Consider the following 21,905-nt stretch of genomic DNA (forward strand, 5'->3'; position numbering starts at 1 on the left):
TTAAATAACACTCCATCTTGACAAATGACACGACTTCTCATCATCAAACCATCTTCATTAGAATTCATTTTTAAAGTGACAGTAACAATGAAAAACATTTAATCAAAATTCCTAAAATACAAACATCTTAACAATTACCAGTTACTTATAAATGAAAACATACTTAAAACTACTATTGGAACTAAATTCTATATGCCTTTAACAGCATTTGATGTTGATATAATCATTTAAACCCAGCAGTTTGTCAGCTGCCAAGAAAACTTGCCATATTGCTTTCTTTACATAAAAGCTGTGTGTCTGAATCGCCTCACAGCATATCTAGTGTTACATAATCCAATACAAAAAAGGTAAAATTTCTAAAGTTATCAAATATCCCATCAAGTTTTGCTAAAGTGCTACTGAAATCCTTGTTCCTGATTTCTCACAAACCCTTTTTGAAAGCTTCCCGTTGTTTTTTCCTACATAGAAACCTTGACAAGACTCACAAGAAGCTAAATAAACTACTTCTTTAGACACACACATAAATCCATCATTTGCCTAGATTTGCCTATTTGTGTACTTCATAAACACATTTAGAACCCTCCCCTACAAATCTACAATATTCGCAGCAGTTGCATTGGAAAGTCCCTGCAATTCTTGTGGGGTCAGTTAAGCTATTTCTAACACTTTCAAGTATTGTTTTAATGCTACATGTTTTCTAAAAAGTGAGACAAGGCCTGTCAACAAATACTCTTGCAAAATCCTTATTACCTACTATCATTTTCTAATTGTCAACTGGATCTTCTTATTGATATGTTTGTCAAGTGAAATCAGGAGGGCAAAAACCCTAACAAAGGAATCATGGTCTGTTTTTAAAAAATGGAAGACCACCTTTTAGGATGTGCTTAAACTTGTTGTTAAACATTATCCAGATAACCTCTATCCAAAAAATAGACTCCAAAGAATTGTGACTTTATGATCGAACATCTTGTTGTCACTTACCAACCTACTCAGTCTTATGAACTGACCCCTGATAACATTCTTTTTCATATGAAATGGATGTTGGATGTTATCCTACTATGGAAACAACTATTAATCATGTCAAGACTAATAGTCAAGTGTAAAAACTGAACTGTATCTCCTTGATGTCCTACCATGAAAGGCAAAAAGTTGGTACTAGTGTTTAAATAATTTAAAAAAAGTGTTAAGTCTTCTTTAGTTCCATTCCAAAGAAAAAACAGGTCATCTGTATAATGCCTATAAATAAACTATTTGTTAAAAAGGGGACAGATACTTAGAAATTCTTGTCCTCACCATCTCATTAGTAAATTATCACACACTCATGCCACTCTGGCACCAATCGACACTCCTTTCTTTTGCCTGTAAAATTCATTATCAAAAGTAAAAAAAAATGTTTTCCTACACTATCTCTAACAAAAAACAAATGGTGTTAATGGAACTGTTGCCAAAACTGGTAAACATGGTCAAATATTTTCTAACAAATTCAATGTCTTTTTCTTGAATTATACTGGTGTATAAAGTAGTAATGTCTAGCGTTACTAATATAGTCCCATTATGTTTAAACTCATTCAAAACGTCCAATAAAAAACAGGAAATTATTATGTAGAACCTGGATTTCTGTATTATTCATTTCAAAACTGAATGCAAAAAAGACTGAAACAGGTTCAGTTTTATAAAAATCTGCAGCCACTGTAGGTCTACTTGGTGGTTTTGACTTGTCTTTGTGAATCTTAGGTATTCCAAATAATCTCATAATCTTAAGCGAATCTACCTTAAAAAACTCAAAGTGAAATCTATTTGCCCTGATGTAACATATTTATCTAAAAATTGTCAATTGCTGAAAACTTCTGATTAATGTCAGTGATGGAGACTTCTTCATAACAATGTGTCATTTAACATAACTAGAATGGCTTCAACGTAATCTGAAGTATTCATTAAAACATTACTCTTGTATGTTTTCATAATTCTTAAAGTCTTATTTCTACTTAGCTCTGCTAATTCTTTCCTTCCATTGTCGGAAAAATTATGAAATTTGATCCTAAGTTTGGTATTTAACAGACCAAGAAGTTCAACTTTGCAAACATTGTGAAAAAAACTGCAAAGTGTTGTGCAAGGCAGGGTTGTAAGTACTCTTTTTTTCTTACTGTTTCAGAATTACCACCACTAAAATATGCAATGTCATGCAATATGTAATGTAAGTTTAACTTACAAGCATACAATTTTAAATCGATGATTACTTTTGAAAAATTAGATCTGTTTGAAGGAAAAAAAAAACTTGTCAAAAACAAATAAATGATGTTCGTTTAAGATAAAGTGACTCAAACTGACTCTAGCATGAGAAACTATCTTCTCTTCCCTTTCGCATGATCTCTGCCCCAATGTTTGCCCTTTTAAGTTGTAAAAATGGCTCTATGGGTTGGATTGATTTATTGAACAAAAAGGGGCAAGTCATATTGTTGATTTTCTCTCACAGTGTACTGTCTTGATGTAAGACTTAAACGAATTAAGTGCCGAGTCTGAACTTCCTTTGGAAAAGTCTGCACTATTAAAATTGAAGTTTCCTTGGCCAACAGGTAACTTTGGGTCAGCAGTCGCAACTTGTGGTTGATACACTGTGCTGTCAGAAAATCCAGTCTGTTTCCTAATTGGGTATACTGTCCCTTGTTTGTAAGCCACAGAATCTTTGAAAAGTTTCCTTTTTTTCCTATTGATAATAGTAGCTATACGTCTCTCTTGACGTTGTAGATTACCTGACATGTTTCAAAGTGAATGTCACGTTTAATGTTAATGTCCAAAGTACAAATCTGCATTTTCAAATTGTTTAACTTCTTATGGTTACTGTCTATCAGCTGTTTCATAACTGAAATACCCATATCATTAAAGAATTTAATCAAATGCATAACCTGTCTTCTTTAGAAACTCTATTCAGAAACTTGTAAATTCTCAACTTAAACGGTACCTATTTTAAGCAAGCACAATGTGCCAAATAAGAAAAATTCATGCTCAAGTGATTTCAATTTAGTTAGCTTTCTTTCTAATTAATAGATGTTACTTTTAAAGTTTGCAAATGTTGGGTAGGGGCTACTTACAAAACACTTTAGCTCACTTCTTCCGAGTGAGTGTCCAAAAGTGTTCCTAGTGGAATCCAAAAAGCTCGAAATTCAAACACAGAAAAACAGTTGCCAAAAAGTACCAATAACCAAAAGAAAGGCAGATGAAGGAGAATCAGGCAGTAAATGGTAAAAAAATCCAGCTTTAATCCACTAGGCAAAACCTGTAACAGCACCAAAGAACAGATACATAAACACTTTAAAATCACATTGCGTTTTTGTTTCAATGAACTTCCTCAGATGTAAAAAACATTTCACAAAATGCTCATTATAAACATTGCCAATTAACTTTTACCCAATAGGAACAACATTCAAGTTAAAATTAGTAAAACAACTTCCTTTTGCACAACGAACTTTGACCTGACATGAGTTCATAGGTTCATAGGTGTGTACAAGCTTAATGACCCTTGGGACTTTACAAGCCTAGCCCATAGAAGTGCCCTGGCATTGTGCCTCTATGAAGTAGAGCCACTCAAGTGATCCCGGGGGTGAACTTTCTATTTCCCATCCACTCATCACAATTTCTCTTGAAGAGGGCTAGTGAGGTGCTCTGTTTGACATGTATGGGAAGTCTATTCCAGAACATGGGCAGTCTCTGGGTTATGAACCTGTCCCTCCAGCATGTTCTGTTGATTGTGGTAATGAGGTTGAGGTCTCTGGAGCATGTGGTGCAGAGGGATTGGGATTTCTTTAGATGTAGCATTTCTAACAGAGCTGGGTCAGACATGGCTTTGTAAGACAAGCAGAAATCACCTCTTAGTAGATGATATGAGACAGAAAATAGCTGGAGTTTTTTGAGTCTGTCCATGTAGGACATGTGTTTAAGGTCTAGGATCCTCTTTGTGAGGTACTTTTCTGGTCTCTCCTGCTGTTGCAGGTGTCTAGTGAGGTACATGCCAAATGGGGCATTGCACTCTATGATTGGTCTAATGAGGGAAGAGTAGAGAAAAATGATGTCCTCTTTTTTCCTGGATGCAAAACCCTTTGTAGTGAGATGTGTCACATAGAAAGACTTTCTGACCTCAGTGGCAATGTAGTGGTCAAAGGAGAGGTTGCTGTCAACCTGTGTCCCTAGATCTCTTATAACGCCGTCAGTGTACAGTATGCTCCCATCGATGTGGTAATTAGTGGGAACTGAGTTCTTCCCAAAGGGGATGACAACACATTTTTTGGCATTAAGCTTAAGGCCATGGTTTTGACACCAGTCATTGGTCTCAGTGAGGCCTTTCTGTAGGATGTCTGCATCATTTGGGGTGTTAATAATGGCTCCCAGCTTGTAGTCATCTGAGAATTTGGTCAGCCAGAGTCCCTCCGTGTTGACCTGGACTTCTGAGAAGAAGATGCCAAACAGGAGAGGACCCAGGACCGATCTCTGTGGGACTCCACTTGTGACTGGTCAGCAGTCTGACTTGCAGTCTGCTACTTTCATACTGTGTGTTCTATCTGTGAGCCAATTTGCAACCCGCTTAACGATACAGGGGTTGATGCCTAGTTTGGTGAGTTTAGCAATTATTCCTGAGTGAGGAATGGTATCAAAGGCCTTGGCCAGATCGAGGTAGGCTGTATGAACTACCTTACCTTCATCCACCGCTCTGGTGACTGAGTCAAAGAAATCAACCAGGTTGAGCAGGCATGATTTACCTTTCACAAAACCAAATTGCATGGTATCTAGAATTTGGAGATGCCGTATATCCTTGTTAATTAGGTCCACGATGATGCACTCCACAGCCTTACATAACATACTCATCAGGCTAATGGGGCAATAATTTCCAGGGTCTGTAGTCGATCCTCCTTTATGGAAAGGAATGACTGTAGCAGTGTGCCATTTGGTAGGGACAAAACCTGAGGCAAGGCTGTGAGTGAACAGAGCACACAGATGTGGTGCCAGTTCACTTTGTAATTCATGTAGAACACAGCCAGGGATATTGTCAGGTCCCATGGAAGCTGTATTCTTGGCCTTAAACAATGCAGCTTTAACCTGTGCTGCAGTAATGCAGGGTGCCTGGCATTCTTCCAGCACTAAGATTGGTCCTTTGGGGGGAAAGAGGGGGAAAGTTGGCACTGAATCTGTTGGCCAGTATGTTGGCAATATCTGTTGGCTCAGTATAGGAGGTACCATTGTGCAGTAACGTAGAGCAAATCTAGGTATTGCTATGGAGATTCTTGATATAACCAAAGAAGGCTTTGTGGTTGTTTTTAGTGTCTGCCACAATTCTGCCTTCATAGCTGGCTTTGGAGGTTTCAATGAGGGATCTCAACTTTTTGTTGAGGCTAATAAGGGAATTTTTCCAGTCTTGGGAATTCACCTTTTGCTGCAACAGTTTCTTCCTTCTGTTGTAGAGTTTATTAATGGTAGGGGACACCAGACTGGCTTCCTGTTTTTTTGGAGGAGAACGTCTTGGTTCCATTGGGTACGGCTAGTTCCATGCATTTATGTACTTGTTCGTACAGTGCATTGGTGTGTGATTTGGCAGTCATGCATCTATTTTCCATTGGCATGGGTGCAGTGAAGTTAGTAGCTATCTTTGTTTTTAGGAGTCCAAAGTCAGCTTTGGAGAAGTTTTTCATGGTGGATACCTTTGCAGGGGGTGTGGGTGTGATGTGGATTTCCATGGTGATTAGTTTGTGGTCGGATCTAACCAGGGAGGAGTTGACTATTGGTGTAGAGCAACAGTTGCCCATGTTAGTAATAACCAGGTCAAGGATGCTGCTTCCTCTAGTGGGGGTAAGAATGAGCTGGTCCAGGGCATTGGAACTGATGAATTCCAGGAAGCACTGGGCCAGTGTATTGGTGTTTGAGTAGTTTTCCCAGTTGATGGAGGGGCAGTTAAAGTTTCCTAGTATGACAGTGTTGGGTTGGACCTTGATAGACTCCAGGGTGCTTAGGAATGTGGAGTGAGAGTCTAGGGACATGGTTGGGGACCTATAGCAGGCTATGACCTGGATTGCAGTCTTACCCAATATTAGCTGTACCTGAAGTATCTCAGATGCATTATGCTGGGCTACTAGTCTGGGGGTGTACATATCCTTTATGAATATGGAGACACCACCACCTTTGGAGCTTCGGTCCATGTTTTGGGGCCAAAAGGTGTGGAATGAGTTATAGCCTGGTAGCGCAGGGGTGCTTTCTGCCTCTTTAAACCAGGTCTCCATTACAGCATGAATGTCGATGTTCTCCATTTTGAGGAATGCTTTGAGCGAGTGCATCTTGAGATTTAGACTTCTAGAGTTCAGCAGCATGACCCTCAGATTACATTTATTTATAGATGTTATGGTGGTAATTTGGTCTTTGGAACACTGCCTAAAAAAGGTATTATAGGGGTGGCAAGAGCCTTAGCCAGTACCCGGAAGCCCAGGGATGACAGATGCAGGCCATCTCTGGCAAAACATCAAGGTCTGTCAAACATGTCATCCCAAGCAGACAGATACTGGATCCCCTCAGAATGATACGAGAAACCAATTGTTGAAGTCAATCATTTTTTGCTTGTACTGCGGAACCATTCTGGATGTCGGTCGGATACTTCTCAGGGCTAGTGTCATACGTGCCTGGGCCACATAATCTGAGAGCTCCACCATGTCTCTTTTCATGCAGTCCAGGGAGGTGCATGTCAGGTCACTCACACCCACGTGGGTAATGACAGAGTCATACTTGTACTTGTTGTGGACTGACCTGAGTGCTTGTGTTATATGTCAGATTCTGGGACCTAACAGACAGCTGACTGTTACCTTCTCCTTAATCAACCTAGTAAGTGGGACATCTGTGTGCCTCACTATTGAGTCACCTATGATTAGTGTATTGGGCAAAATGTTTAGCCTTAGGGGCTTAGGTTGAGGGGGCACACTGTGGAGGTGAACTATGTGCCCTGTGGTTTGTGCTGTGTTGTGCTGGTTGAGTGCGTTTCTGTCTTGTAGGTCTCTGCTGTTTGTGTAAATTTCTATTGAGTGCCTCTGCGAAGGTGGGTGTGTAGTTTGTGTTTTTATGTGAGAGCTGTGATAGTGGGTGTTCTGGAGGCCTATGTGTTCCATGTGGTATGGTGCAGGTGTTGACCTTCTCCTCTTGACTAGCTAGTCTGGTCTTGGCTGGAGACTGCATAGCTTCCGATTTGGTGATATAAGTGCATCTCTCACAAGTCTGAGTGTTGGGAGGGTAAGAGGAGAGGGTTGTCTGTGTACATGAGGCAGTTGCTACACTGTCTGAGAATGCCCAAGTGCACCAGGTTAATAGGAGAAAGCACAGCAAACTGCCCTTTAATTATGCCAGAAGGGGTGATCATAACTACTAAGTACTGGAGCTATTTCCGTGAAGAATGACTAGTGATGATGGCTCTTAGGTGTGCTATAATAATTGCTACAAAAACCTGTTGAAGTAAAAAGTGATTAGGCTATTTAAAGTGCAAGAGAGAAAGAACTAGCAAGATCTAAGGGAACTGAAGAGTAGACTTTCTGGCACTAGTAATAGTTTACGTCAACTGCAACTTAAGAAAGTCAGTTTCAATGAATCACCAAAAACAACAAATACAATAATGTTATAAAAATATAAGCCAAAAGAAAGAAGTAAAAAAAATTAAATAATAAAAACGAATGTATACATGTGCATGTGATGATGTAATAAAACTGTGAGGGCTCTCTCTGGTGGAAATAGTGAAAATTACACTTTCAGGGAAAACAGTTCAAAAGATGTTAAGTACACCCTTTTAGCTATAACTTGGCAGCTCTCATTTTTAGCAGTGGCTTAATAGAGATGTTCTCATGTAAGCCAGGAAATGTATTGGCTTCTAAAGTTACCTGCCACTACAGTTCTTTACACTCAATTTGTGTTTCCCAAGCACCACCCCTCTCATTCCTCTGTGCATCCTCTAGGACAAAGAAGGAGAATTTTGCCTTAATACATATTTTGGTGTGCTTGAAGAGAGCATTGTTCTCATTTTCATTCTGAATATCATAACTGTGTTTGTAAACTCTCCTTCTGAGTTGTCTTCAGTTTTACCTATGTAGAATGAACCACATAAGTCACAAGTAAATATATATACTAGCCCTGCCGAGTTAGAATTATAGTATTTCTTCTCTTCCAAACATTTTTTTTCTACTGTTTACAAAAATGGATTCCTTATGGGAAATAAACAAACATTGTGAACACTTCCCACACTTAAATGTTCCCTTTTTCCTTCCCTGGGTAGCAATATCAGCATTTTTGTCATTTTCTAATATTTCTAAGTTCCTTCCTTTCCTGTACACAGTATTCAAAGGTCCTTTCTTTATTTACTTTAAATCTGTAAGGGCTATAAACCTATTCCACTCTCTTTCAACTATAGATTTAACATTCTTACTATGTTCATTGTATTCTGTAATAAACACCCTTCTGTAATCGTTCACTTCACCAGTATTTATTCCAGTGGTGTTGTGGAAAAAAATGATTCTCTCCTAATTTTTAATATGGCTTTAAATCTCTCATTTCTCACCTCCAGTACTTCTTTATACTCTTCCTCTATTAAGGCATCTGGATATCCTCCCACCTTAAATAATTTATCTAGAAAAGAACATTCAACTTCAAAGTCATCATCCTCAGGTGTCATTCTGCTATATCTTACGTACTGCCCTTTTATAATGCCTCTTTTCTGATGGTAGGGATGGGCACTGGTGAAATGTAAAAATGAGTTGGAAAAGGTATCTTTCCTGTAAATTTTGGACTTAAACTTATTATTCCATTTCTGTATAGTGACATTGAGATAATTTAAAGTGTCATGAGAAATGTTGTGAGTAAATTTTAGAAAATGGGTGGAATTCCCTATACATGTAATAAAGTCATGGAGCTTGTCCAAAGAAACTGTCCACAATATACAGATGTTATCCAAAAATCTTTTTGTACAGTACCCAGCAGTTCTGGTATTCTGAGTGATGTATAAAATTCTCTTCCCAGGCTGCTAGGACCATGTTGGCATAAGTGGGGGCACAAGCGGCCCCCATAGCCACTCCCTGAATTTGCTGGAAAAATTCACCACTGAAGAATATGTAGCTGTTTTTAAGAACTATTTCAATTAATCTTTGACACAGTAAAAAATATGTGTGTTCTAACTGCCTATATTGAAATAAAGATTCCTTAAACAGTTCCAAACCATCATTGTGGGGGATACATGTAAACAGATCTATAATATCAATGGTGACAAAAATTAAATTCTCACATACATGTCTTGTTTTATGCTCCTTAAAAAGTCCCATTAATCCTTGGTATTTAAGTTGTCACTTAACCAAAGAATTTTTAGTTTTAAGTCCAAAAATTTTGCAACAGGGGCCGTTTTAGAGTTCGGAGCTGCCACTATTGGTCTTGGTGAGGGGGGGGGGGGGGTGCTGTTTCACATTTGTGGATTTTGAGTATTCTACAAATGGTTGGTACCATAGGCCTTTCATACCTCATATAGTTGTAACCATCCATGTCCAAAATCCCTTCTAACAACATATCATTCATAGCTAAGTCAACTTTTTGATAGGATATATATATATATATATATATATATATATATATATATATATATATATTACATTTTGGATACTCAGTTGTATTTATTAGTATCACCTAACATTTTATACATTTTTTCCTTCATATAATATTGTATCCATCAATACAGCACCTCCCCCCTTATGGGGCTTCATTACCCTTACTTTTTTGTCCTTGCTAATCTTGTGCAGTGTTTCCTTTTCCCCCACTGACAAGTTAGACTTATATTTTCGTTTAGAGAAGGCTTCCCTAATTTCATTCTCTACTACCATTTCAAAGTTTTGTAGTTGGGGGTGGGGGGTTGTAGGTACTTTTCTTTCTAATTACATCTTTGTCATTTCCTGAGTTGGGAGGGAAGATTAGTTGAAAATTAATTTTCCTGACTAGCATTTTTAAATCAAGCTATGTTTTTGGTTAAGTCACCCCTTTGCTGTGGAATAAACTTAAATCCCTTGGATAATCATCTAAAATGGTCAAGGGTAAATTCTACACTGCTGTAATTAAAAATGTTGAAATTATCATAACTGAATTTTACATTGCTGTCTGTAATAATCAGTTGTTCAGGTAGTACAGACTGACTTAGTAGCCTCCTCTTCTCACCCCCCCCCCCCCCGGATCCCCTCCATGAGTGAGTCTCCCTGTAAATGGGTGGGTTCCTGTTTTTTGTTCTCTCTGATCTTCTGAGTGGGGGGGTATCCTAAAGGGTAATCCCAACATTCTTCCTGTTCCCTAAATCGTGTCTCTCCCAAAGCATCCCCCACTGGTTTACTTTCCAAGGGGTGAACACTAACATGGTAACCCCATCATTAAAAAAAACTTGATTAACTTGAATGTTGTTCCTATTGGATAAATGTTAATTGGCAGGGTTTATAATGAGCACTTTACATTGTGAAATGTTTTTCACATCTGAGGAAGTTCATTGAAATGAAAACTCAGTGTGATTAAAGCGTTTATGTATCTGTTCTTTGGTGCTGTTACAGGTTTTGCCTAGTGGATTAAAGCTGGATTTTTTACCATTTACTGCCTGACTTTCCTTCAGCTGCCTTTCTTTTGAATCTAAAAAGCTGTCAATAGAAAAATCCAAAGAAGCATTTCCTTACGCTAGAATTATGTGATTGGCAGTATCCACCAAACAGGAGGAATTAGTACACCCAGCCTTGTTGATGCATCCACCATTATTCACCACTTCCTTACGGAGGCAGTGACTGCTAACTGACTTAGTGAGTATGTGCATCAGTCAGTACTGATGACAAGGCCTGTGTTAGATTAACCAAGTCCCTCTGAAGTGTAAAAGTAGACATGTCTAAATTTAAATTGTCTTCATCATAACTTTGGTTGCTCATGTTCTGCTTTTCCATGTCACCTAAATCAGAAATCTGATCACAAACAAAACACTACACAAACCAATTTGGCACTTGGAACATAAACCAAAAACTTAACTGTTAAAAATGCTTAATGAAAAAGAGAACTATGTAAAATGAATTTTAACTAAGTGCTTTCGTGTGTCAGTTACCCTCCCCAGCTCAGGAGGCAATTTTGCGTATGTATCATTTGCAGAATAATCCTCTGAACTTAAAAATGGAATCACTCTTTTTCAGTAAGCATTTGGAGAGTGAATGTCTATGAGATGATGCGATGATGTAAAGAACTACTTGCATACTAACTGTTATTGTTTCTTAACTATCTCCTGACAAATTTTTGCTGAATTTCTTGCCAAATAAACACTGGAACAAATTAAACAGACTCTTTTTATATTCTAGAAAGTATAGCTACATGGCAGAAACAAATACACAATATTCTGCACTGAGGTATAAGGAGGAAAATCAGAAATATTCTTACCTCATACTTCATTTGAAAATTTTGTACCAAGCTGAGATCAATAAACATTCGGATTGTGGCAAGTGTTGTTTCAAAATCAGACAACTCAAAATCACTGAAACCAAAGTCAAGCAGTTTCAACAAATGTGCTGATGGGATTGTAGCTGCCTATAATGTGGGGAAAAAACACAGGTGAAGGAAAATGTCATTTTTAAAATAGTACACATATATGTTTTATGACAAAATGAAATATTTCTGAAGACAGCAATGAAGATACCATTGAAAATGTATATACAGGACGAGGAGAAAATGAAGTGCATGAAATTATTCTTGTGCAAGTCAAGTGTGCAGTAATGCATGCGCTGCTAAACTACATGTCCGTCAAGCAAGAGCACTGCCCTGTGGTGTGAGGTGCAGCAGCCTCAGAGTTGATTATATTAAGTCTATGAGGGGGACTGGCCTCAGAAGAAAGTTATATTATGATTATTTATCAAACAAGATGCCATACATTTGTCTTTCATCTGGCATGATTGTTAGTATAACTGCTGTCACTTAAATGTTCTTGGGGCTAAATTATGTTTCATAGTAATGTCAGATGTAAATAGCATTCCCCTCCCAACCTGCTGTTACAGGTATTTTAGTTTTGACTGCACCACTGGGATAGGGATTTAACTAATGATCTCAAAACTAGAAGGCCGGACAAGTGGCAGGGATTAAGCGACTAAAGATTTGTTCTCCCAGTGTTTAAAACATATACGCCCTGCAATAGCTATAGAGCTGAGCCCATGATGGCAGAAAGTACAAGTAACCTGTAGGAAGTGTAAGCAACATTCCATTAGCATGCTGGGAGTATCCAGCCACACATGGCACAATGAATGAATAGAGTTGGGTACTTCATCCACAGCACTGTATAAATGCCAGCAAGGAACTAATGCTAGCTAATGATCCACTTACAGTGATCTGCGACATGACTGAAGGCCTTGTCCATGATTATTCTGGTCTATGAAAATTAGTGTCATAGTGTCATCACTGCAGAAGCACATATTTCCTGTAAGTTAACCACCACAAAAAGTCTTGCCTAACAACTTCATTTTTGAACCTCTGCCTTCTTCTATGAATAATGACTCCATATCATTTACACCCTCCCATCCATCCATATAATAATTATACCCAATAACATTCTCGTACTATACCTTCCTATTCTGTTCTGCTTGTTCCACATTAATTTCCAACTACTTAGTTTCTTGCTATAGTTAAGAATGAAATATTATTTTGTTATATAAACATTTTTCTAAATTTTGTTTTTATCAATTTATCTGGGTAAACCCTCTAGATACAGACCTCTTTTAGGACTGCGCTGTGAACACAGCCTGGTTAAGTAATTCACTCAGTCACACTGCGGCTGAGGAAATCAAACTTTGGATTACAGGATGAATTTCATTAGTAGACCAAATTGCCAGAAAATTCCATTGCCCTCATTCTTTATACTTTTCCATACTACTTTTCAAATAAGAATACTCATCGCTTTTTTCAGTCTAATTTTTGAAGTCCTGGAAAAGATACATACATAAAACTAAGGCAGCAAGGTGGCATCTACAAGCTGACATGATTTCTTAGGCATGACAGTAAAATGGTCAGCAAGGGATGTGTAGAGCTGGCAGTATTAAGGAGTGGTCACACATGGTTATGAAAAACAGGACATATTTCAATGTTAATGTTAATTATGCAAAAATGGAGTATGATACTATCATGTTGGGGTGGGGCATACAAGCAGTGGGCGTTAGTAAAAATGACATTAAAACATGATGTCTAACGTGAAGACATTTTGGTAAAGCTGTTATGACTATTACCTATAGTTTCATAACTGCATTAATTTCATAAAAAAAACTATGTGACCTACAGGTGAACAAATGGTGCTACATTATAAAAACATATTAAAACATGCAATGTTGCCACTGATGCCTGCCATCTAACACAAAAGGTTTTGTACCTTAATATTGTTTTGAAATATTGTGACACTTATTATATGCATAATTTGCATAGATTCAGCAAAATCACAAGATAGCAGTAGGATATCCCCGCTTGTTAAACATCACTGGAAAGCTCTCCAACAAGTAAACAATTCCATTACTGATATTGTAGCTTTATCTTGCACACTTACAGAGATTTAACCTGTTGACCACAACACTAGTATTTTTTGGCAAACAAAATAACTTTTTTCTCTTTCATAGATTTGCAACATAAAAGCAACATCTACAGATAGCCTTCCTTTGATATTAACAACAGTGTTGAGCCCATTGTCTACCAAAGAGATATTGTATTTTACATTTTTTGTAACTCACACCATTTATCAGACATTATACATCTAATGAATTGTTATTTCAGTAGAGGATTTTGGGGAAAATCTCTTAGGAAGCAAGTGATTTCCTTGCTTAGAAGATCTCAGGAAGCAAGTGTTAATTAGCCTCCTGCTATTTAGGATTAGATGAGTTAACCCAACTCAATTTTAATTCTACTTCTACCAGTTTAACCACTGTTTTTAGCTGGCTTTTACTTTTAACTATTAAAGCCATATTATCTGATTAGTAACATATCAGAATAAATATTCCATTTCCATTCTTGATTTCCCATTTTGCAATATTTACAATCTTTCTAACTTCACATGCACAGCATTCATCACTAAACTGGAAAACACTTCACATGTTGGTTAACCCTGTTTTACACTTAATTTTGATCTTCTTCTGCAGCAACCCATTAACAAGTGTTATTAGTCATGACTTCTCATAGGTGGTGTAATGCAGCAGCATCATTTTTCCCATTCCACAGGCTTTTAGAATTTTTGACAATTGAGTATGACTTATGTTACTGAATGCTTTTTGTGTTACATCCTAGCACTTCCTACACTTTGTTCTATTGTTATTGAGTCTACCACTTTTTCTTCTAACATTAACTTCTCTTTTACACTAAAGATTTATCCCGCCATTGATTTCTTCATAATTTTAACTTGAATAAATTTCATTAAGATTGTACAGTTACTATTACTTAATGCAAATTACCAACAATTCTATATTTTTCTCCTCCATCTTTCTTCCATAATAATCAAAATACACTTGTAAAATAATTTAATGCATTCTCTCCACCATTATCTAGGACACATATTTTTTTATTTCCTCTAACAGCTTACAAAATCTAAAATCTATCACAGCTACTTACTTTGTTCACTATTTTCATCTTTCCAGAGGTATCTTCTTCCAGCTTTCTTTTTACTTCCTACCCTTTTTATTCCTCCACAGTTTTGACTTTGTACATCTTTTTCATGTATTTTTCAACAACTTTCACAATTTCTTTTTGATGATACTTCAATTCTCACTTTTTAAGTAAACCCCCTTAGATACACCTCTTCTCCTTCCACAACCACATAGGGGAGATTCTTTATCCTTCCAAATATCCTTAATACCTGAAAGCTTCATTCATTTTTTTTATGTCAACAACATCACACTCCACCCATTTTATTCCATTCTCTACCTTCATTTACTACGTATCTTCCCCAAACCCATTCCAAATTGTTAAATGATTGGAATAACTGTTACCTGTCACCCTTCTTGTTTGTTTCAATCTATTACTATATAATTGATTTCTGTGGAAATATTTTTTCTCTTCTATGTATAAATTGTTTCAATCTATTATTATATAATTGATTTCTGTGCAAATATTTTTTCTCTTCTATGTATAATGTATTCTTTCTCCACTATTTAATTCTCCTGCTCTACATGGTTCCACACACTTAACTAATATCTCTGTTTACCCTTTTAATGTAGTTGCCAACTGAAAGCATCCATCTACATCACATCACTCTGAATTAAAACATAAGTTAATTTGAATCATGCATCATTACAACCATTATATGCATTCCATGTTTCTAGTATCAGTTATCAAGGCATGCCTGCATCTAATGTTTCCACATTCTTTGTTTTCCAAACTGAAATGTAATTGCACAGTACTCCTATTTTCATAATGACCACACTACACAGTGTCTGTATAACATTACATATACCTTTCCAATGTTTTATCTATAAATATTGTGTCTTGCAAATACATCATAGTATAGCAATAGTTTTTCAACCAATATGCATCAAACCATTAACACTGATTATACAATGACTGGCCATTAATATTCAAAAAGGATCACGCTGATTGGTCAGCCCAACCAGTATGCCCTCTGTAAATCCAAAAATATATCAGTGGAAAAAGGATTGGTCACGTGGACTTTTTTCCATAAATACATCCAATAAAAATGTTACTTTTCTTTAATTTTTTTTTAAATAAATTTACAAAACTGAAGACCTCAAATGAACAAGAGAGACAGCACAGTGAAAAATAAAAGGATAATCAGGTATATTATGCAAAACTAAAGAAATGCACCTGATTATCTTTTTATTTTCTCTGTCCCATCTTTTCCAAATGTTAAAAGTTTCCCGGTTTCTTTTTTCTTAATTAAAAAAAAAGACAACACAGATTTTCTTTTCTCCATTGCTTCCTTTACACATCAATGATGTACTGCATAAGAGTAGGGATGCAAGTCCCATATGTATGCGCAGTACATCAGAAAAGCCCCAGGATACCAGAGAAAATGCAGAAGAGCACCACTGTGCCATTATACAAAGACATTATTTAAGAAAAGTATGTTTTTTCTTAAATAATGTCATTGTATTATATCAATAACGGATTCCGTGGTGTGGTATATTGAAGATTTACCCATGGCTGACTTTATTTAATCACTCGGGGTTCACCCTCGTAATTAAACCACACCAATTATGGACAGATCTTCAATATACCACACCAACGTCATTAGTTATTGCTATAGTAATATAACAAACAAATTCTCTTTTTTCTTTTAATTAAAATTGTGGACTGTTTTTTATTTACTCACTCCTTTTTATTTTCTCTCATTCTTCTACTCAACTCATTTCATCTTCTTCATTCTCACTCTCTCTCCCCCTGTCTGTCTATTTCATATTCTTCTCCTTCCTTTTTATTTTCAACTGTCTTCAGAACTGGAAACTTGTTTCTACTTCCAAAGTTCACAGCTCTGCATATACGTTCTTGTATTTTGTCCTTAAATCCCTCCTGTCACCTGCTTCTCCCTTTTCTTTGTCTCCATCCTCCCCTTCTTTCTTCACTTTACCCTCTGTTTCATTCTACCTTCCTTCTCTGTCTCATAACTTTCAGGGCTGTAACTCAAGTTCTATTGTTTATCATAATTGATTCATTAGTGAGCACATAATCCACAATTGCACAATGTCTGTCAGTGCTACTCTCTATATGTTCACGTTGTCCACAAAAAATATATCTCTTTTTACAGCATTCCTTAACAAGGTGACCTTCTTCTCCACAGAAGTAAAGGCATTTTGATTACCCTTAATATCTCATAACACTTCTATGCTGTACAATATGTGAAACATTTTATATTTAAAATTAGGTATTGTCCATTATATTTAATCCAACCCAGGCCTCCATCCTCCTTCTACATTCTTCTTACATCAAAAGTTTTGCCAATATTCATGAATTTCCCAAAACAAATTCAAACAGTGTTTCACACTGGGAAGTAAAGTATTGCACTTCTGGTGGAATAATAAGTTTTATTATTTCCTCACCTCTCCTCTCCTCTGCTGGGGAACAAAAAATGATTAAGCCAACTCTTTGTCAGATAGGAAGTTTGCCTGGATCAAGTAGCCATACAATGACAGAAAAAGAAATATAGTGCTTTCTACAACAAACCCAGCAGATGACCGCAACACAAGCAATGAGCAAGCTACCAAAAAAGAGAAGCAACCAGAGAGAGAATTGCCAGTATGGAAACCACATCAGCTAAAGATAAAATACACAAGATTTAAAACAAAATTATACACAATGAACGAAAGATTTGATAGACGCAATATTGCAAATAAAAATAGGTTATTCAAAATGTAACAAACACTCATGATCTGACAGTGCAGGTACTGGTTTCTGAGTCCATTGAACAAAAGCTCAAGATTGCAATGCTTAAAGCAAAATTTAAAGATGTACATAAGTTAATAAAGCAGGAAGGCAGAATAAGAATGAAAAGCCTCTATTTTATTGGTGTGCCTGACTGCTTAGAGGACAATAATTGTGAAAACTATATATTTACATAAAAATCCTCGTGATTCTAAAACACGTGTGAATAGTGATGAACCTCTTAAACATGTACAGCAGTTTAGAGAATCAAAATTTCAGTCACCACTCAATCAGTAGCCAAGTAGAAGTAATGGAAGATGACATGCCCGCAGATCAGTGAGCAACAGAACTTACACAGTAATTTTAGAATCCCTTTCTTAAATTCTGAATGCAAATCCTTTGGAATCCTTTTTACTTCCCAGAAGCACCATCCTAGTCCTCAGTCCCCAGCATATAACTTTTATTTTTTATGTAGAATTTTACTTCTTTAATTTCTAACTCCTATTTATATATCAACTAACCTTTCTCATCAAAAAAAAAAAAAAAAAAAAATCTTTCATAACACTGACTCCACGGTGCATAGGAAGAACATCCTGAGTGTACCACAGATGACCTATGTTCAACTAGTGGCATAGGAGATAATGGTACTAGGCAGGGGAGAACAAGAGTGAGTAACTGACACTGACCCATCCCATCTTTGGAGGGAGGGAGGCAGCCTGGCTTGCTGCACTGGTCACACCTGCAAGAACACAGAAACATGTGTGTATTGCCAGCAGCAAATGCAACCTAGTAATCCTGCACTGCATATGGTGTGTCACTTGGTTGGGAGGTTGTGCATATACAGAAGCATGCATGTACCTTCTGTGGGTAGTGATCACGGAGCTTGCAAGCTGCCAATGGAGTGTGGATAGAACAGTGTACAGGGCTGCAGACTGGCCCACTCCCTATCACCTGTCTCTTGCCTTTATTAGGGTTCTCCTCCAAGTAGAGGAAGAAATGTGTCAACTGGGTGCAGGAAAGGGAACCACTGGGCTGGTCCTGTGGACTAGCAAAACAACAGCAGCAACACTAACCAGAACACCTTTCCACAATATTTTTATTTTCGTCATGCTTTACTAATAATGGAGCTGCATCTTCTCTTTAATAAATGCCTCTGCTTCTTTAACACACCATTCAGTTTATATTACTTCTTCTTATAAATCTCAAGCTTTCTTCTACTAATAACTACTATTTTCCATCCCCTCATAATTTCCCTTACCATCTTCCTATATTCTGTTTTTCTGCCCATCTAAATAAACCTCTTACATAAAAACATATATTCTCTAATAATTTTCTCCTTCCAAATTACCCACTAAATCAATCCCTCTGAGTGTAGATTTAAATCACTTCTCCAAAAAATGGGATAATTGATCAATGGGTATGTGTCACTTCTTTTAAACAATTTTCCTCTTTCTATTTTATTAACAGGTACATATGCGTTATTCATATGTGTTATTCAAATGCTTAGATATATCTTCTACTCACAAGCCACGCACCAAAACTATCTTCTATAATAAATGATTTTAATACTTTAATTTTCCATTTGCTAAATATCATTGTAACCACCTCTGAACATTATAGCTCACTAAGGACCATAACACTTCACCATTCCATCTGATCTTAAAAGCTTTCTCTCTCTCTCTCTCTCTCTAAATATTTATTGTTTTCAGAATTACAGTGCTGTTTTCCCACAAATATTCTATACAATCACATATTATTCTGTCATATACATTTTTATACATGCCTTCCTCTTCCACTAAAATGATTTTTTAGGTGGGACAATATCATATAGTATGCCTTTAAAATGTCTCATATAAGTAACATTCCATAAATGATGCACTTATAAGTAAATATTTCAAATCCACCATTGCTATCTATCTTTTCTCCAAATATCTAACGCATAAAATGCATATCAACACATTTTTTTTTCAATTCTTGCTGTACTCCACAGTACAAAGTCATGTCAGTCCTAAACTGTACAAATATATAGCAATTTCTTGCAGCTGCAAAATCTTGTAAAACATAATTCAACCATCGGTCACTCATTTTTATATTGTTAACTCAGTCTCACAATTTAGAGCATCATTCAAGTTCTCAAATGGTGTATCCAAAAGGTTCAGCTCCAATGATCTACAGGGACAAAGCCTTAATTATGATTCAGATGACCTGAATTTAATTAGAATTTTAGCCACTTGATGAATTTGACAGAGGATTATGGCCATGCCTATCCTGGAGGGGAGGTTGGGGGTGAAGCAGGACACACACATTGCTGTACTTCCCTGAAGACAGGTGATTCAAATATGTGTTCTGGGGCAGGGTTTTGTCTCACCAAGCCATTATTTGGTAACCTAAGAGGTATGCACTTGCAATGGAAACATATTGTGGGTCCTCACAGTGATGTGGGTAACACTTACCCCAACCAGGCTTTGTGTTATGCCATACATAAAAATTTCATTAGTCTGAATGGTACCTCTCTCGGACAATTCTTTTTCCAACCCTGAGTGCTCAGGGGAATAAATGGCTATGTCTATTTGGAAGGTAGCATGATGATGGCTGGTAGTCATGGGGCAGAGGGCAAAATGAACACAAAAAATGTATTTTTTATTTATGCGAATTATTGTCCTTAGCTGACAAACCATAACTCACAACAGTTCCAAAATTATTTGGGAAAACGTCAGTCTATTCAGAGGCTCCATGTTTTTACTTTGGAACTGTCAAAGATTCCTTCTCTGTAATGGTGATGCTTCATCCATTGCCATTACTACCACTTATGCATATACATATTGCAGGATCTGTGACATCCCATGGTCACAAGAGTTATCTCCTCCAATGACGTTGACCAATTTCTGGCACTGCCTGGCTATCCATAACTATCTCAGCAGTTCAGGAATTAGGCTGTATATTCACCTCAAGCACCTATGAATTAGTGGCTTGCAGTATACCTGTCTCTTTTTCCAGGATAACTTCCCAGAAGACAGCTTCAGGACTTTAACTCAGTTCAGATACATCTATCAATTTTTTCAAGCACTTCATTAGGCTAATCCCTCTCAATGAACTCCCTGATCAATATTGTTTCATCTACAGTTACAGCACACTCCATATCTCTCTCCTCACTGATGTGCTCTTTGCCCTCTTCATTGACCGAATGAACCTCTGTGAAGAAGTGCAGGGGAATTTCCCCAGTTTCCAAAATTATCCCTAATTAGTATGAAGATCACCTCAGATCTCCTCTTAACACAGGCTGTATCTAGTCAGATTAATCTGGTCAGCAAAAGAGTAAATATATGATTAAAAAAATAATTTGTGAGTCATTCATTTACACATTTCCCAAACATTTCAAATTTGTGTCTGACCTAGCAGAAGAATAGAACTTACTTCTACAGACCATATTATAGACATGTGTCCTTTTCTGTGAGTTAGCAATACACTGCTTGGTACCTTCTCATTCATAATATGAAGCTCCTTCCTGTTCATACTGAGAAGTTCCCTCCTGCTCATACTGTGGAATTCTGCATCAATGATCCTTATTATGGACAAAATAGAGCTGTCCAAGAATACTTAATGTAAGAGAAGATGTTTGAATTATAGGATCATTGCTACAGGATAGGGTCGCTTCCTCCATCACAGTAGTCCTGCATGTAAGATGTCCAGTGGTTTTAGTATATGGCCAGTTACAGGTTTGTAGTTTACTAGTGTGTTTAATTGTATTGCAAATATTAACCAATGGCATGTATGAGTGTTTTTTATTGAACTCCTTAGTATTAATACTGGAATTATACTATAGTATTGATAAAATGTTAGTTAATCTTTGTTTTTACTTTTTGTTTGTTTTTAATTAGCTTATGCTCTGTGGATTACTTTTTTAAAATAATATTCAATGACATACTAACTCTGTTTACCATTTCATGGAGTGTAAAGAACAATGTTAGGCACCTTGTGTATTTTTCATTGCTGGTCCCACAATGACCACATTTCAAGACTGAAACCAACACCTCTAGGGATATCTGACTGTTGAAAAAGTCACTTGCCTTTGGCCAGTTTCCATTGATCATGCCTGTCTCCAAGTAATATTGGTCAAGAAAGCATCAGAACAAGTTTTTATACCCTTTCCTATACAGTTTGCACTTGACAGTGTTATTGCTGACATTTTAGTCCCTAACCATGAACTATTTTTATCTGATATGGGTCTGATTTCACACAAAGCAAGGAAGCCTGCCAATAGGAAGTCTTAGTCTTTACAATGGAAAATGATTTTGTACTGATGTCAGGGAGAGACTCGTTATGTTTCTGGAAGATCTACTAACTGCAGTGAAATGTACTTAGGAAAGATCTTACATAGTCTTCTGTTAAGGTGTACTGTTCTGTATCATCAACTTATTTATCTTAGGAGCCTATCGTTAACTTCACTCTTATGGTGAAGCTTTTCCTTAAGGACATTTCACACCTTAAGCTTCACAGGAAAGTGATGT

General features: G+C 36.9%; 1 protein-coding gene across 2 annotated transcripts in view; it reads right to left on the minus strand.

The window, feature by feature from the left end:
* Positions 1 to 21,905, minus strand: part of PDE5A (phosphodiesterase 5A) — a 2,047,822-nt gene that overhangs the window by 514,978 nt on the left and 1,510,939 nt on the right. For both annotated transcript variants that reach the window (XM_044061541.1, XM_044061540.1), the window contains exon 12: positions 11,443 to 11,589. In XM_044061541.1, coding sequence (XP_043917476.1) covers positions 11,443 to 11,589 — 147 coding nt within the window. The remainder of the gene's footprint in view (positions 1 to 11,442; positions 11,590 to 21,905) is intronic.

This window comes from Protopterus annectens, chromosome 2.part0 (assembly GCF_019279795.1).
Source record: "Protopterus annectens isolate FY-2018-M chromosome 2.part0, PAN1.0, whole genome shotgun sequence".
Lineage (NCBI taxonomy): Eukaryota > Metazoa > Chordata > Ceratodontiformes > Protopteridae > Protopterus > Protopterus annectens.